This window comes from Cotesia glomerata, linkage group LG5, assembly GCF_020080835.1.
Source record: "Cotesia glomerata isolate CgM1 linkage group LG5, MPM_Cglom_v2.3, whole genome shotgun sequence".
Taxonomy (NCBI): Eukaryota; Metazoa; Arthropoda; class Insecta; order Hymenoptera; family Braconidae; genus Cotesia; species Cotesia glomerata.
In genome coordinates, this window is record NC_058162.1 from 20,403,290 (window position 1) to 20,419,963 (window position 16,674).

Below are 16,674 nucleotides of genomic sequence, written 5' to 3' on the forward strand. Positions count from 1 at the left end.
GGCACGTGCAATTTGCTCATCAATCCGATTTTGTTACCTACTGAGTCTTCCACGTAACCTTCAGCAACGGAATTGGATTTCCATCCTCCGTGCCTTTTTATTGTTAGAAGATCAGCACCAGAATCCGTTAACAAAGTAGCTGACGTTCTTCTAAAAGTATGGCCTGTGTAGGACTCCGGGTTTGCTAAATTCAAATATTTGGCTATTATTTTTGGCATACTACCGAAAGTATTTATGTCAATAGTTTGCCTCGTACACCTGCTGTTCCGATAACCCACGAAGAATCTTTTGGTAGCTAAGTTTGTTGGGCGTGAAGAGGTGTATTTTTATAAGTTTGATAAAACTCATCCGTCACGACAAAAAAACTCGCTTTGCCGGTTTTAGTTTTTGGAATTTTTACTAACAACATGTCACCTTTGTCGATAATATTGTCCACCGTTAAATCACAAAGTTCTTGACGCCTGCACGCACCTTGAACCCCAGAAATCAAAGCCACCTAAAAAATAAAATAAGTATGAAATATGTTTATGAATTTATTTATTCAATAATAAAGAGTATTCAAAAGTATTAAAAATTACTAACCTTAATTGCCAAGAATTGATTATCAGGAGCTTGGAGCAAAAATTGATTGATTTGCTCAGCGTCTAACGTTTCAGCTTTTTTTGATTAGAAACCTTTATTTTGTTGCTTCCAAAAAGCAATCAAACCTGAATAATTATATATGTTAATTTTGTGTTTGATGTCAATCATACTCCGCAACACTGAATAAGTGGACCACAAAGTTGACGGTAATTTCATTTCGGCAAGTTCATTAAAGTATGTCAGAAGAATGGGTTCAGAAAAACTCTTGACCTTTTTATTTTTTCGCTATTCTATAAACTTATTGTAAGCGGCTTTATATTTTGGTCTTGATACTTGAGGAACTAAATTATTTATTACTGGGTCATTCCATGTCAAATCGACCAATAGTTGGAATCGACCCCTTCTGATTTGGATGAAATTTGGTCACAAGTTTGTTTTTATCATAAAACAAAGTTGTGCCAAAGGAAAAAATTTTAAAAATTTTTTTCGAAAAGTTATGCAAAATTCAAAATTTCACAATTTTTCCAGTTTTTCAATTTTGTTTTTGTAATATCTCGAAAACTATTATAGTTACAGACATGGGCCTAAGTTTATTTTAAAGGGGATACTTATGACTATGAACAAAATTTTTTTTTGGGAAAAATTTTTGAAAAATCAAAAAGTGGGAAAATTTTGAAATTTTGAAAATCGTAAAAATCAAAGCCCGCTATGAAATTTTTGGCTCATTTTTTTACGGAGTACCTCTTACTAATCTTAAAATATCCTGAAATTTTCAAGAGGGTGTTTTTTTTTTCTTAGAAGATATAAATTTTTGAATTTTGGAGAATAATTTTTTTTTTTTTTTTTTTAAACTTCAGATGATGTTAAGTTAAATAATTATTCAATTTACTCATAAAGTTTTTTCTACTTTATAATAACCATGTAAGATTTCACTAGCGGCCTCTCTTTTCCATGAAAAGATACTTCTAAAGATCAGCGAATTTATTGTTTACTACAGTAAAAAGTGACAACAATCTCTAAGTACTGCTGTGAATAATATTGTTTATCTTACAGCGTTTAAAATTTTGTGTCTTGTTACAAAGTCAATCATGGAAAAAGATAAGTGTTCAATTGGTTTATTTTGAAATGAAAAATGCTCTGAAGGAAAATTAATTGATTGTCATGATTTTTCCGATGCAGATCGAATTTCTTTGAATGCGAGAATTGGAACAGTTGTTAATTCTATTTGCAGTGACCACAACAAACAATTCCATGTCGATTATATTTATAATTAGAAATTTTGTGCTGATCCGTATAAAATTCATGTTGTTAAAATACTTAAATCATTAAAAGTAGTTAGTTTTGAATTCTATAATCGATCTAAAAGCATTGTGCCTTTTATTTCACCGGGAAGTAAATTGTGTATTTCATGTACAAAAAAAATTCATGATGAACTAAAAAACCATCAAGATATCGAATTTGAAGCCCAACAATCTATGAGCATGGTAGAAAATGATCCAGTGGAGAATATTTCTCGAAATTCAGGTGACAATACATCTGACCAAGAAGAAACTCCGCTAATGACACAAGAAACAATGTCTTCTAATTTATCTCAGAAATTGCAGTTATCCAATTTTTGAAGTTCTCCATCTAAAATTTGTCTTTCAAATAGTGAAAATTTTATTCCAAAAGAAATTCGTCTAGATCGTCTTAATGCTATTTCAAATTTATTCAGTTTATCTCCAATAAAAAGAAAGGATTTAGATCGATCAAGAACTTACGCCCAACTTAAATATTGTGAGATAAAATCTAAGTTACACTCATGCTTCGAACATGTTATGGATGATACATTGTACACGATTGACTATAAAACTTCAGTCATTGACGATGATTCAGAAATGACTGGAAAAGAAATAATACTTGAATTGAAAAAAAAATTTGATAGTACAAGCAAATCGAAAGAAAAAATGCAAATATTATCTGTACTACCATCAAGTTGGTCAACAGAAAAAATTGTAAGTATTTTTGGTGCATCAACGTACATGATAAAAAAGGTAAAAGAAAAAGTACAACAAGATGGTATTTCATTTATTCCTGATGAAAACAAAGGCCACTCTTTACTGAAAGCTGCTGAAAATAGAGTTCAAGAGTTTTTTAGAGGTCAAAATGTCAGTCGAGAATTACCCGGCAAAAAAGAATACAAATCTGTTATTGAAAATGATCAACGAGTGCAAAAGCAAAAACGGTTAGTATTGGGTAACTTAACCGAAATTTACCAATCGTTTCAACAAAAATACCCATTTTATAAAGTAGGTTTTCCAAAATTTACGAGTTTAAGACCACCTGAATGTGTTCTTGCTGGTGGATCTGGTACTCATTATGTATGCGTTTGCCTTATTCACGAAAATTTTAAACTTTTATTTGATGGGGCAAAACTTGGAAAATTGAAACTCGAAAATGAAAGCCAACCGTTATCTTCAAATCAGGATGGCATAAAAATGTTTATCTGTCAACCATCAACGAATGACTGCTACTTTGGAAAATGTAATAAATGTCCTGGCTCAACGAAATTGAGGATTAAATAAGACAGTAACAACGAAAAACGTAAAAAAGAGAAGATTAACATAGAATAGTATTTATAAAATTTGAATTTGAAATTATACCTACAAACAATAAGAAAGAAATTTCAATTTTGTAATTATTTTTTCATTATCATATCGTGAATTTTATTTTTTTATTATTAAGAATAACAAAATTAAATAATTATTTAACTTAACATCATCTGAAGTTTAAAAAAAAAAAAAAAAATTATTTTTCAAAATTTAAAAATTTATATCTTCTAAGAAAAAAAAACACCCTCTTGAAAATTTCAGGATATTTTAAGATTAGTAAGAGGTAATCTGTAAAAAAAAAATGAGCCAAAAATTTCATAGCGGGCTGTGATTTTTACGATTTTAAAATTTCAAAATTTTCCCACTTTTTGATTTTTTAAAAATTTTACCCAAAAAAAAATTTTATTTATAGTCCTAAGTATTCCCTTTAAAATGAACTTAGGCCCATGTCTGTTACTATGATAGTTTTCGAGATATTACAAAAACAAAATTGAAAAACTGGAAAAATTGTGAAATTTTGAATTTTGCATAACTTTTCGAAAAAAATTTTTAAAATCTTTTCCTTTGGCACAACTTTGTTTTATGATAAAAACAAACTTGTGACTAAATTTCATCCAAATCGGAAGGGGTCGATTCCAACTATTGGTCGATTTGACATGGAATGACCCACTTCATCGGCTTTTTTCAAAATTTCAGGTGTTGTGGATTCGTCGTTAGAACTCTCTTCAGTTTCCGGTATTACCCTTGTAGGAAAAAAATTATATACAACGGGGCCTGTCTTGGCACAATACTGGGTTGCCCAGACTCAGCCGAACAATACTGGCCCACGACTGGACCACTACTTAACTGAAAAGTCTGGTTTGCCAGTCTTGAACCAAGACCCAGCCAATATTCAATTGACAAGTCTTGTTAAGCTACTCTTGGACCAAGATCTAGCCAACGTCTATGTAACAAGTCTTGGTTTGCCAGTCTTGAACCAAGACCCAGCCAATATTCAACTGACAAGCCTTGGTTTGCCAGTCTTGAACCAAGACCCAGCCAATATTCAAGTGACAAGTCTTGGTTTACTACTCTTGGCCCAAAACCCAGCCAATGTCTATGTAACGAGTCTTGGTTTGCCAGCCTTGATTCAAGAGTTAACCAATATTTAATTAAAAAGGCTTCACAGAAAAAAAAAGTTAATTTGAATCAAGTGAAAAATTCTTGAACCAAAAGAAAATAATTTTTAAAAGTTTTATTGTTTTAAATCAAGACGAAAAATTCTTTAATCAAGTTGAAATTATTTAAACCAAGAAAAATTTCTTGGTTTAAAAATGTTTTTACTTAAATCAAGGAGATGAAGTTCTTCAAAATTATTTACTTGATTCACATTAATTGTTTTTTCTGTGTTGGCTTATTATCCTTGGCCCAAGGCTCAGCCAATATTCAACTGATGTCTTAGTTTGCCAGTGTTGAACCAAGACCCAGCCACTATTGACATTGTTAAAACTGTTAATTTAACAGTTTTTCTGTCATTTTATTATTGTTTTTTTCTATATAGTATATACTTAAAAAAACATTTGAAATCCGTTTCTGCTTCAACTATAGTGTCTATGCACTAAAAAAAAAATTTTTTCCACCTAGAATATTAAATTTTTTACTCGAGTTTGTGCCAAGACTGAGAATAAGTATTGCGCTAAGACTGAAAATAAGTATTGTGCCAAGACTGAAAATAAGTATTGTGCCAAGACTGAATTTTAGTATTGTGTCAAGACTGAATTTTAGTATTGTGCCAAGACTGAATTTTAGTATTGAGTCAACACCGATTTTCAAGTCTGACCCATGCCTGGTTACCAGGTCTGGGCCACAGTTACTATTCAAGTCTGGCCCATGCCATTTGATAAAAAGTGATAAAAAGGAATTTTTTAATTGTAATTTTTTTTTATTTTAATTTTTATGCAGGGCTAACGCAAGTTTAGACCATTTAACTCTTTATTTAGACCTAACTTTTATTAATTATGGAAATAAAGTGAAAATTGTATTTACCCTAACCGAGATTAGAACCTAAGCCGCGCACTTGCTAGACCGATAACTAACCCCTACGCCGTACGACCGATAAGTTGATCTACACCTCATCATTATTATAAGCTAAATCTATATGGTGACAGAGTGTAACGGTTTATTATTTTCATAATTTATGTTATTTAATATTGCGTTTTGATGAAAATTAACGATTTTTTACAAATGTTTATTAACTTAAAAAAATACAAAATACAAAGTTCTTATATTAATTTAAGCTCAAAACTACACGAAAGTTATATTTTTGAGCTCTTCGAGCTCAAAAACGTAATAAGAGCAATTTTGAGCGCTTAACTACGAAAGTAGCGCGAAGTTGCAGGGATGGCCTTCAGGGTCAACCGTTTTCATAATTTTTTTTAGACCGTATCAATCTTGACGATATGTAATTGTTTTTGTTAAACAATAAATTTTCAATTAAAGCATTTGAAAAAAAAAACAACAATAAAATGACAGAAAAACTGTCAAATTTACAGTTTTAACAATGCCAATAGTGGCTGGCTCTTGTCCCAAGTCTGGCAAGCAAGACTTGTTACAAAGATATTGGCTAGATCTTGGATCAAGACTGATCAACCAAGACTTGTTAATTGGATATTGGCTGGGTCTTGGTCTAACACTGGCAAACCAAGACTTGTTACTTAGACACTGGCTAGATCTTGATCTAGGAGTAGCAAACCAAGACAGTTGAATATTGGCTGGGCCTTGGGCCAAGGATAATAAGCCAACACAGAAAAAACAATTAACATGAATCTCGTAAATAATTTTGAAGAACTTTATCTCCTTGATTTAACTAAAAAAATTCTTAAACCAAGAAATTTTTCTTCATTTAAATAATTTCAACTTGATTTAAGAATTTTTCTTGATTCAAGACAATAAAACTTTTCAAAACTATTTTCTTTTGGTTCAAGAATTTTTCACTTGATTCAAGTTAACTTTTTTTTTCTGTGAAGCCTTGTTAATTAAATATTGGTTAACTCGAACTAAGGCTGGCAAACCCAGATTCGTTACATAGACATTGGCTAGGTCTTGGTTCAAAACTAGCAAACCAAGACTTGTTACATTGACATTGGCTAGATCTTGGTCCAGGAGTAGCAAACCAAGATTTGTCAGTTGAATATTGACTGGGTCTTGGTTCAAGACTGACAAACCAAGACTTGTTACATAGATATTGGCTATATCTTGGTCCAGGAGTGGCAAACCAAGACTTGTTACATAGGGTACGGGCGGGCAAGACGGAGAGAGCGGGTAAAACAAATAATCGTTCCAAAATCGCTGGTCGGTCGATAGAAAAATTTTAGACTGCAATAAAAAACGGTAGGTATAGTTACATAATAGATTAATAGATTGCAGTCTAAAATTTTGCTATCGACCGACCAGCGATTTTGGAACGATTACTCGTTTTACCCGCCCTCTCCGTCTTGCCCGCCCGTACCCTAGACATTGGCTAGATCTTGGTCCAAGAGTAGCAAAACAAGACTTGTCAGTAGAATTTTCGCTGGGTCTTGGTTCAAGACTCTCAAACCAAGACTTGTTAGATAGATATTGGGTGGATCTTGGCTCAAGACTGATCAACCAAGACTTGTCAGTTGAGTAGTGTTCCAGTCGTGGGCCAGTATTGTTCGGCTGAGTCTGGGCAACCCAGTATTGTGCCAAGACAGGCCCCTTTGTATATAATTTTTTTCCTACAAGGGTTGTTGATGTATATTGTTATGCTGTCGATTTCCATTCTTATCTTCATAGTTCATCTTCATTATTATTATCGTCTCACTTAGGGGGGAGGGAGTCTTGGCAATTATCACGTAATTTTTTTTCTCGCAGAAAACAGTGTAAAATTGCGTGAAAAATTATTTCTAGGATAAAATATGGCCAAATCTGAGAAAATAGTATTTGTCGTATTCGTCCGAACTTCGCAGAGCAGCGAAGTAGCGCTCGATTGTGTAGCTGATGTATCGACACGTGTAACTCGACAAACGTCGTGGCGTAAAGAGCTGAATGACAGCGACGCGCGGACAGGTTCTAACCTGCTTTGTTTATGCTCGTAAATATTTTATTTAACATCTATTCAAGCAACGTTTTTAATAATTGAAAATGAGTTTTCAAGAATATTATAATGCTTACGTCAAAAGACACGTCAACAAGACGAAAAAGTGCTGTCAAGAAGAGGTGGTAAAATGATGGAACACAGCAAAACAAAAGTTCCCGAAGAAAGAAAAATTGGTTCAGCACGTTCAACATGAGATTGATAAGCTTCTAAGAGAAGCAGCGGAAAGAAAGGCTCGAAATACTTTAGTGTTTCTCTCTAAGGTAGGCTAAATACTTCTATTTATGTTTTAAATTTAATTTTATCGGCATAAATATTAAGATCATGATGCTGATAGGAAAATACTTAAGAAGATTGTACAGGTATCATTTTTTTATAAATTTTATCGTTAAAAATCAATCGGCATAAAAAAAAGAAACGTAGGAGCAAGAAGAAAAATTTTTGATTGAGATATGCTAAAAATATAGCTAAAACGTATCAGTGCAAACATTTCGTTTCAACTTAATTCAATGTTTTTTAATTTTATGTTGTTTTCAAAATGGTGCTTTAACTTAATGTAAATGATAAATACATTATGTGTTCTAAATAAAAAAAAAAAAATGCATGATTTTATTCCAAACGTCTAACTTGTCAGTCTTGAGTCTTTATAGTGATATTTTGATTTCAGGGAAACACTAAGACATCTGACAGTGATTCAACTCAAGTTGACACGAGCGCTTTAAGTGTTTCAAACCTAGAATGCACGAGTCGAACTGAGATTAGCGTTCATGATGTTCAACACGAGGAATTTGCTATTCAGAATGAGATTACTCATACAAATCCGCAGCTATGGGATCAAGATTGCAACAATGAACCAAAACCAGCAGGTTAGTATTTTAACGTTTTTTTTTAAGTGTGACGTTTTCTTTATTTTTTTCTTTTCTCTAGACAGGTACTACAAAAAGAAAAACTCAGCCTCTTGTGATCAGCGACGATGAGTATGAAGTTACGTCAACTTCCACACCATTCGCTGTACGTCCTACTCCAGCACAAGATGCTATCAAAAAAGAAATTGATAAACGACGATTGGAGCTAGACTTTACGGAAAGACGCAAAGGATCTCTTATTGCTGACGGTACTGAATACGAGGAAGTACGTAAGTTGCGTCAAGAAATTGATAACTTTGAGAAACATCTCAAACATAAAGAGAAACAGAGATTGTATTCGATGAAACACAGACAAAATAAAAAACAGAAAATGATTGAATTATGTTTTAAAAATCCTGAAGCGGCAAAATCGTTGACACCTCGAGCTAGCTCTAGACGTCCATGCTATGAGGAAGAGCAGCCTGAATTGCTAAAAACAATTAGTGATTTAGCTATGTTTGGTGCTTCAGCTGAGGAACGGCGTTTCAATGCTAACTAAAAAACTAACTAACCTGGGATTCAACATTTCACGAAGCGCCACTTATATTTGACTGTTGCCTAGGCGGGCAGATACGCGGGAAGCTAAGCGCCACGTAATAACTGTTCCGGTAAAGTTGAGTCGTACTGAAGCAGACCATCATAAAGCGCACCAAGACCAATACTTTTTTTGTGGCTTCCATAAGGTCACTACAAACTGTAGCCTCCATATTTGGTCCTGATTCTGTAACTTTTTATCTCAAGATGACAAAGCTTGGGTTCCCATAGGGCTGACAGCGGCAAACAAACAAGCGCCTTTGCTAATGCATGTTGAATATATAGTATCGTTACCAGATCACGACTTTATAATTGCTGCAAGGCATAAATTGATTTCGAGTGTCTATGAAATAAAAAATATGATTTGGACGCCATATTTATTGTGACTAACGCTTCTGGCAGAAGCGCTTTCAATAAAGTAGAAAAACGCATGGCTCCACTCAGCCGAGAACTAACAGGTGTTGTTCTTCCCCATGACTCTTTTGGAACACATCTTGACTCTTGCGGCAAAACATTTGATGATGATTTGGAAAAAGATAACTTTAAAAAAGCAGGAGAAATATTAAGTGAAATATGATCTGCAGTGTGCATTGATAGACACGAAATAGTCGCTAATTACATCAGTAAAGGAGCAGGGGGCTTCCGAGACACTGGTAAAGTAGGAATCTGCATCGCCGACCGAGTGGTTCGTGTCCATGCTAAATTACCGACCATATTTTCAGCCCTTTGTTATCGACTATTTTGAATTTTAATTCCTAACATTTTGGCGCCCCTTTTTTAATTTTTATTCCCACCATTTTGGCGCTCCTTTTTGAATTTTAATTCCCACCATTTTGGCGCCCCTTTTTGAATTTTTATTCCCACCATTTTGGCGCTCCTTTTTGAATTTTAATTCCCACTATTTTGGCGCCCCTTTTTGAATTTTTATTCCCACCATCTTCCCGCCCCTCTTTTCTTATTCCCACCATTTTGGCGCCCCTTTTGAATTTTTATTTCCATAATTTTGGCGCCCCTTTTTGAATTTTTATTCCCACCATTTTGGCGCCCCTTTTTGAATTTTTATTCCCACCATTTTTCCGCCTTTTTTTTGACCTGGTAGCCACCATTTTGACCATATCTACAACCCTTTTACCGCTATTTTTTGAGCTACATCTTACCTCCACCATTTTAAAAACTAGTTTGATGACGCAATCCTTACTGTGCAATTTACCCCCCACTTTTTATCGCATATTGTGGTGGGGAATCAGTGATATAAAGTCAGCTCGCGACCGCGAGATCATCATTCAGTTTTTGTTCTTGAACTCGAACACTTCAAACCGAGCTGTGGAAGCATCTACAAATATTCACCAGAAACTACTTTTGGCCTATAAAAATGGATCTACAAGAACTTAACAGAGTTAACTTGTCATCAGGATATCTACCTACGAAGAAGATCTACGATTTAGAAGAGGGTGAAATCTACAGGATTAGCCAGCTCAAAACGGTACCAACTAAGTTTGGATTGAAATACATCGCTATAATTGAATCGGAATTTCAAATTTTTCTTTCTGCTAAGACTGTTAAATACTTCAACGCTCATGCTGACATCTTTACAAGATTATCAGAAGTTGCAGAGAGTAATCTTCTTTACCTACACTATCATCAAAAGGAAAATAATCTGTTTGAGTTTGTAATAAAATTTTAAATTTACAATAATAATAATCAACAAAAAAAATCCTAAAATTTTGAGTATTTGCTTCTTTATCCTTTTGTAACCTTATCAATTTATTTTAATTTTTCCTATTTATTATTATTATTATTATTATTATTATTATTATTATTATTATTACACCGGTCAACACGATTTTTGGGTCTAACTTCTACATGTTAAATTTTGGTTTCTCCTACCTCAAAAATAAGGAAAAAAATTTTTTTTCCGATTAAAGTTTGCTTTTGTAGAAACTAGGACAATTTTTCAATTTTTCGGCGAAAATGATTGATTTTTATGTTTTTTCTACACTTCCACTGTAAATTATAATTAGAAAACATTTTTTTAGATAGAAGAGTCTTTTTTATTCAAGATTTGTGATAAACAATGATATATAGATGTAAAATAACAAGAAATTAATGTCTAAAAGTGAATATTTTTCGTATTTCTTTTATGCTCGTATGAGCTCTCTCGTACTAAGCCCCAAATGTAATCTCCCATCATATTCTCGTTGTACTGCCCTTGATATCGCCGTTCAAAGTCCATCACATCTTGGTGAAAACGTTCTCCTTGTTCCTCGGAGTAGGCCCCCATGTTGTCTTTAAATTCGTCCAGATGAGAATGTAGCATATGAAGTTTATGAGACATTCTGCAGCTCATAACTTTAAAGCTTTCAAGCATTTTTTCAATCAATTCTGCATAGTTAATAGCTCTATGATTTCCAAGAAATCCATCAACTACTGCTTTAAAACTTTCCCAGGCTGGTTTTTCACGAGCATTGAGAAGCTTCGTAAAGTCATCACTCTTCATTATTTGTTTTATTTGCGGTCCAACGAAAATACCTCCTTTAACTTTAGCTTCAGATAATTTGGGAAAAAATCCCCTTAAATATTCGAAAGCTTTAGAGCTTGGATCCAGAGCTTTTACGAATTGCTTCATTATCCCTAATTTTATATGTAACGGTGGCATTAATATGCTTTGAGGCTTTACGATTGGTTCCGACTTTACGTTATGTTTCCCAATCTGAAATTCGACGCGATCAGGCCATTTACGCTGTTGATAATGAACTGAGTCAGCTCTGCTGTCCCATAAACAAAGGTGACATGGGTATTTAGTATATCCACCTTGCATTCCCATCAAGAAACCAACCATTTTAAAATCACCGATCACTGACCATTGGTATTCTGTGTATTTTAATTTTTCTAGTATGATTTTCACACTATCATAGCTTTCTTTTAACAATACAGAGTGTGCTAGAGGAAGACTAGGCAATTCGTTTCCATTGTGGAGCAGAACTGCTTTTAAGCTTTTTGAAGAGCTATCGATAAAAAGCCGCCAGTCAGATGCTACAAATGGTATTCCGATTTCATTAAACAAATCAGTCACGTTGTTGCAGTAACAAATACCGGCTTCTTTTGTAAAAAAACATGAAAAAGTTTTATGGCGCTCTCTTTGATCAGTTATTTTTACACCATCTTCAAGCAAGTTCCATTGCTTTAGTCGTGAACCTAGAATCTCTGCTTTATTCTTGGATAAGTTCAGGTCTCGTACTAAATCATTAAATTCACTTGAGCTAATAAAATGTGGCCCAAAACTTTGCGATTTTGTCATGAAATCACTACCATCAGTGTTGGTTAGTGGTGCACTTGATCCTGTTGAACTTTGTGACGCTTGAACTTCAAAGCTATCTAATCCTGAACGTGCCGGCACAGGCAAATTTTCGTCGTGAGGTATCGGAGATGATGTTGAAGGAAGATCAGGATAAAAAATCTTTTCTGCATTTTTACCAGATCGACGCTTACTTGGATTAACCATACAAAAATAACAGTCATGGACGTGATCACTAGGTTCCCTCCAAATCCTTGGCATCGCAAACTTCATGTGTCGATTTTCTCCTCGATACCAAGCTAGAAATAACAAAATTACAACGGGTGTAATTAAAATTTGCTCGACAATTTTAAAAATCTTAAATTTTGATTTTTTACCTTCTAAAGTATTTTTACAACTAACGCAGGCGAAGTGAGGCACCCAATTTTCATTTTGATTACTGATTTTCAGGTTAAAATAGGCTTCATAGGCTTCGCAAAGTTTTAAATTTGTTAATAAAGCGAATTTTTTACTTCTAACTTTAATAAATTCACCGCAAATAAAACAAAATGAATCAACATCATTTTTACACTGTTTTGATGCCATTTTCCAACTGAGTCATACACAAATATAGTTGTTACAGCTGTAATAAACAAGTTAACATTCACTACTGTGCCTCTTATAAATAATAATACAGTTTACTTTCGGGTTAATCAAAGTGCTGCCATCTTTTGTTCATGAAATGAATTAAATCATACTTATCGTCATAAATCAGATCAAAGCAAACTTTATGAACTAAATATGAATATTTAAGTGTTTTTCAGTGTCTAGAATCAGAATTTAAGCAAGAGAACAGAAACCCAAAAAAAATATTTTTTTTGTTGACCTGTGTTATTAATCATTCCTTGATTTAAAATAAAATAATACTCATATTTTTTCATTAGCTTAATAAATAAACAATAATTACTAAATAATATCATTAATTATAATAATAAAATATAAATGATACTTATGATAGTAAGAAATAACAGACTTCAGAAAAATATTCATTTATTTTATTCAAACTTGATAAAATAATTTTAATTTTAGCAATAATAATAATAATATCTTCATCAAATTTAACTCTCGGAGTACACTGGAGTCATTTTGACTCCAGAATTTTTTCTATCCTAAATATTTCTTAAAAATAGGTTCGTTTTTAGTTCATTTTTTTTTTTAAATTAAAAATTATTTAATTTAGAATAATAATGATTGTATTCAAAGAGCATGGTTTTATCTACCAAAATTTAATAAATTGAATTCCTATAAATGCATAGCTCTAGTGCTAATAAAATGCTGAGATATAATTCTCCGAAAGTCAAGTGGGATCAATTTGACCTGTGTGTGTGTGTGTGTGTGTGTTTTTTTTTTTTTTTTTTACATCTTAGGGGGGGGAATCCTTTTTACGGATTCTAGGCATAGTTGTTTGGCCTGGATATGTGGCGACTCGACGCAGTGTCATACTAAAACTCGACGCTAGCGCCCCCACCCACTAAACCCTAAACCCCTTTTCTTCTTTCCTCTAATCCCTCATGGAAACCGCCGTCAGGCATTACTTCGTGAGGGGAGGATCTAGCTACTGCTATTCCTTCTGGTGGCTAAGGTGTTATTTTTCCTTCCTTCTAGTTTCTGTCATTTGCCCTTTTTCATTCAATGGAACGCAGCTCTGTAAGCACTTCGGTGGTAAACGTGCTTGTGGCGTTCCAGGCAGCTTCGGATGACAGCATTTCTTCTACTATTGACTCTGGTGTGATTTTCTTGTTCAGGATCTTCTTTAACTCATCACGCTGTGGGTTAAAACGAGGGCACTCAAAGAAAACGTGCTCCGCACTTTCAGCAACTCTTGGGCAAGACGGACACTCTGGGGAATCATCGTGCTTAAAGCGATAAAGGTACTCCCGGAAACAGCCGTGTCCTGACAACATCTGGGTCAGATAGTAGTTGGCCTCGCCGTGATTCCGGTTAAGCCAAACATCAATTCTTGGTATAAGTCGATGAGTCCATCTTCCCTTCTCCGCAGCATCCCATAGTTGTTGCCATCTTGCTATACTATGTTGTCGCTCTTCAGTTCTCAGTTCTTCAGCGCTCAGTGTAGATGACCTCTTTCGGTGGTATAGGTTCCGTCTTTCCTCAGCTAGGACTCTAAGAGGCAGAGTTCCAGAAATGACGCACACTACCTCCTCGGATATTGTGCGGAAGGCGCTTGCAACACTCAGTGCACTTAATCGGTAGACCAGTCCGGCTTTCCTCCATGATTCTTGGGTCTCCAGCGCGTCTGCCCAAACGGATATTCCATATGTGAGCACTGATGTGACTACTGACGACAGCAATAGTCTCCTGCTCTGCTTCGGGCCTCGAACATTCGGCATCAGCCTTGATAGGCTAGTTACCACCGCTGATGCTTTAGCACTTACGTGTTCGACCTGTTGTTTAAAGTTCAGTCGGGCATCCAGCGTCACCCCCAGATATCGGATAAATGGTTGCGATGCGATCTCCTGCTCGCCGACATTCAGCTTGATGTTTTCTACGATCTTTCTGCTGGTGATGAGCACAGCTTCAGTTTTGTGCTTGGCTAACTCCAACTTCATCATCTCCATCCATAGATTAATCCGGCTAAATGTGATATCGAAAGCCAGATTGATCTCTTCCAAGTGTTTCGCGACAATCACTACCGCTACACCATCGGCATATGCAACAAGTTTAACCTCTGATGGTAATGCAACTCTCAGGAGACCATCATACATGATGTTCCACAGCAAAGGACCCAAAACCGAGCCCTGTGGCACTCCTCCGGTTATTTTGTACTCCCTTAAACCGTTTTTAGTGTCATATTTGAGGACTCTGTCTGTAAAGTAGTTTGCTACCATTCTGCGCAGGTATCCTGGCACTTCTTTATCTTCGAGAGCTCGCATGATGCAGTCCCAGTTAGCGGAATTGAAGGCATTTTTGATGTCCAAGGCAGCCACTAAACAATACTTCTTTCTGCCACGTTCCCATCTCTTTCCAGCGATTGCCTCCTTAGCTGTATCGACCACCAGGTTGATCGCATCCAGCGTTGATCGTCCTTTCCGGAAACCATACTGGCCTTCTGCTAGGAGTGGATCGACGACTGCTTCTATTCGTTGGTGCATTATACGCTCTAATATCTTACCCGCTGTATCCAGCATGCAGAGTGGTCGGTAGGATGATGGCTCGTCCGGTGGCTTCTTCCCTTTAGGGAGATGTACAAGTCTTTACTGTTTCCATTTTCTAGGAAAAATCCCTTCTTTGAGGCACGAATCGTAGGTATCTAAGAACAGATTTGGCGCTGCTTTAATAGCTGTTTTTAATGCAATATTCGGGATTCCATCCAATCCCGGCGCCTTATTATTCCCTACTCGGTTGCACGCCTCCATCAGTTCCTCTTCTGTGACAGGTGGAATATCTTCTTGATTTACTGGCAATGAAGAATAGCCGAACTTACTTTGTCGAGGAAACAGCGTAGAAACTATTCTTTCCAGGAGCTGTGGACACGTAGGTGATGGCATTGGCTGGCGCTTCAGGTGGGTCATGTTCAGTGATGCATCTGATGCATAGCTTGGATCAATCTGTCTTGCTTCTGCACTGGGATCCGTGGTGCCCGAAATGCCAGCATTTGTAGCATTGGGTAGGTTTCCTCGTGGCTCTAATTCGGCAGTTGACCCAGCCAATTCGGATTTTACCGCTTCCTTCTAATATCTTCTGAGCTGCTGCAGCCGGTAGTGTCACGACAGCGGTTTGGGTACCTCTGTAGGCTTTGCGGATCTTGATTGTCTCTGGTAGTATTTCGCAGAGCTCCTTGGTTACCGTATGCAGGGCAGCCTGAATATCCTCCTTTGTTGTGGTGTCATCTAGGTCTCGGATCTCGATGTCTTCTTGTGGCCCTTTGCAGATCACTTTGGCCTCCTCCTTAAGAATGTTTGCGATGGTATGTTGCAGGCCTTGGCCTTTGTCCACGCACTTCCGCGAAATCGTAATCAGCAAGTCCCCGCTTCTGGTCTTGTTGATCTTGTCCACTGTTGTGCGAACTTGCTCATCAGGGACGTCCTTCTTTATGCGACGCAAAATCTCGGCGTACTTTGCTTTGTCGGCCGGGCGGATGATCAGTGCGTCGGGTCTGATCCATTTGAGCGTTCCTTTGGGAGCTGTTCTTTGGCTAGCCTCCGTTTCTCTTTCCTTGTGTGGACATCTTTCCAATCAGTCGCGTCTTTTTTTTCGGCGTTCTGCTTCATCACGTTTTTCGGAGGACTTGGTTTCAAGTCCTTTCTCTTCGTCAATCGCCCATCTATTCCATCTGGGGAGTTTCGGTCCTTCCTCTTGTTAGACTTGTTGTATGACCTTCTAAGAAGTATGACCTTCGTCTTTAGCATCAGATTCACCGTCACCATCGCCTCCGGTGTCCATTGATTCTTCGATCTCCACAGTAAGTTGACTGCTCTTCACCGGCGTAAAACGAGGAGTGAGTCGTGGAGGTGACTGCCATTCTTCGTCCAGTTTTTTAAACCTTCGAAGGGCGTTAACTACCCCGGTTGCCTTGGCCTTTATCTCTTTATGGATATTGACCTTTGATTGGACAAACTCATGCAGTTCACTGGTCAGCTTTTCGAGGCGTTCCAGCGCTTGCATCCGCTTCAT

At 36.1% G+C, this 16,674-nt stretch overlaps 1 protein-coding gene across 1 annotated transcript; it reads right to left on the reverse strand.

Annotated features, from left to right (window-relative positions):
* Positions 1 to 10,818: 10,818 nt before the first annotated feature.
* On the reverse strand, positions 10,819 to 12,626 carry LOC123266115. Its single transcript, XM_044730145.1, has 2 exons — positions 12,381 to 12,626; positions 10,819 to 12,302 (listed from the first exon to the last, which is right to left on the reverse strand). The coding sequence occupies exons 1-2, from the start codon at positions 12,586 to 12,588 to the stop codon at positions 10,819 to 10,821; spliced, it is 1,692 nt and encodes a 563-aa protein (XP_044586080.1). The 5' UTR covers positions 12,589 to 12,626.
* Positions 12,627 to 16,674: the final 4,048 nt, after the last annotated feature.

Excerpts from the sequence above, each read along its gene's own strand:
- LOC123266115 (XM_044730145.1), bottom strand. The coding sequence starts at position 12,588 with ATGGCATCAAAACAGTGTAAAAATGATGTTGATTCATTTTGTTTTATT. Across the intron at positions 12,303-12,380 it reads TTGTAAAAATACTTTAGAAG|CTTGGTATCGAGGAGAAAAT; the intron begins GTAAAAAATCAA and ends TGTTATTTCTAG.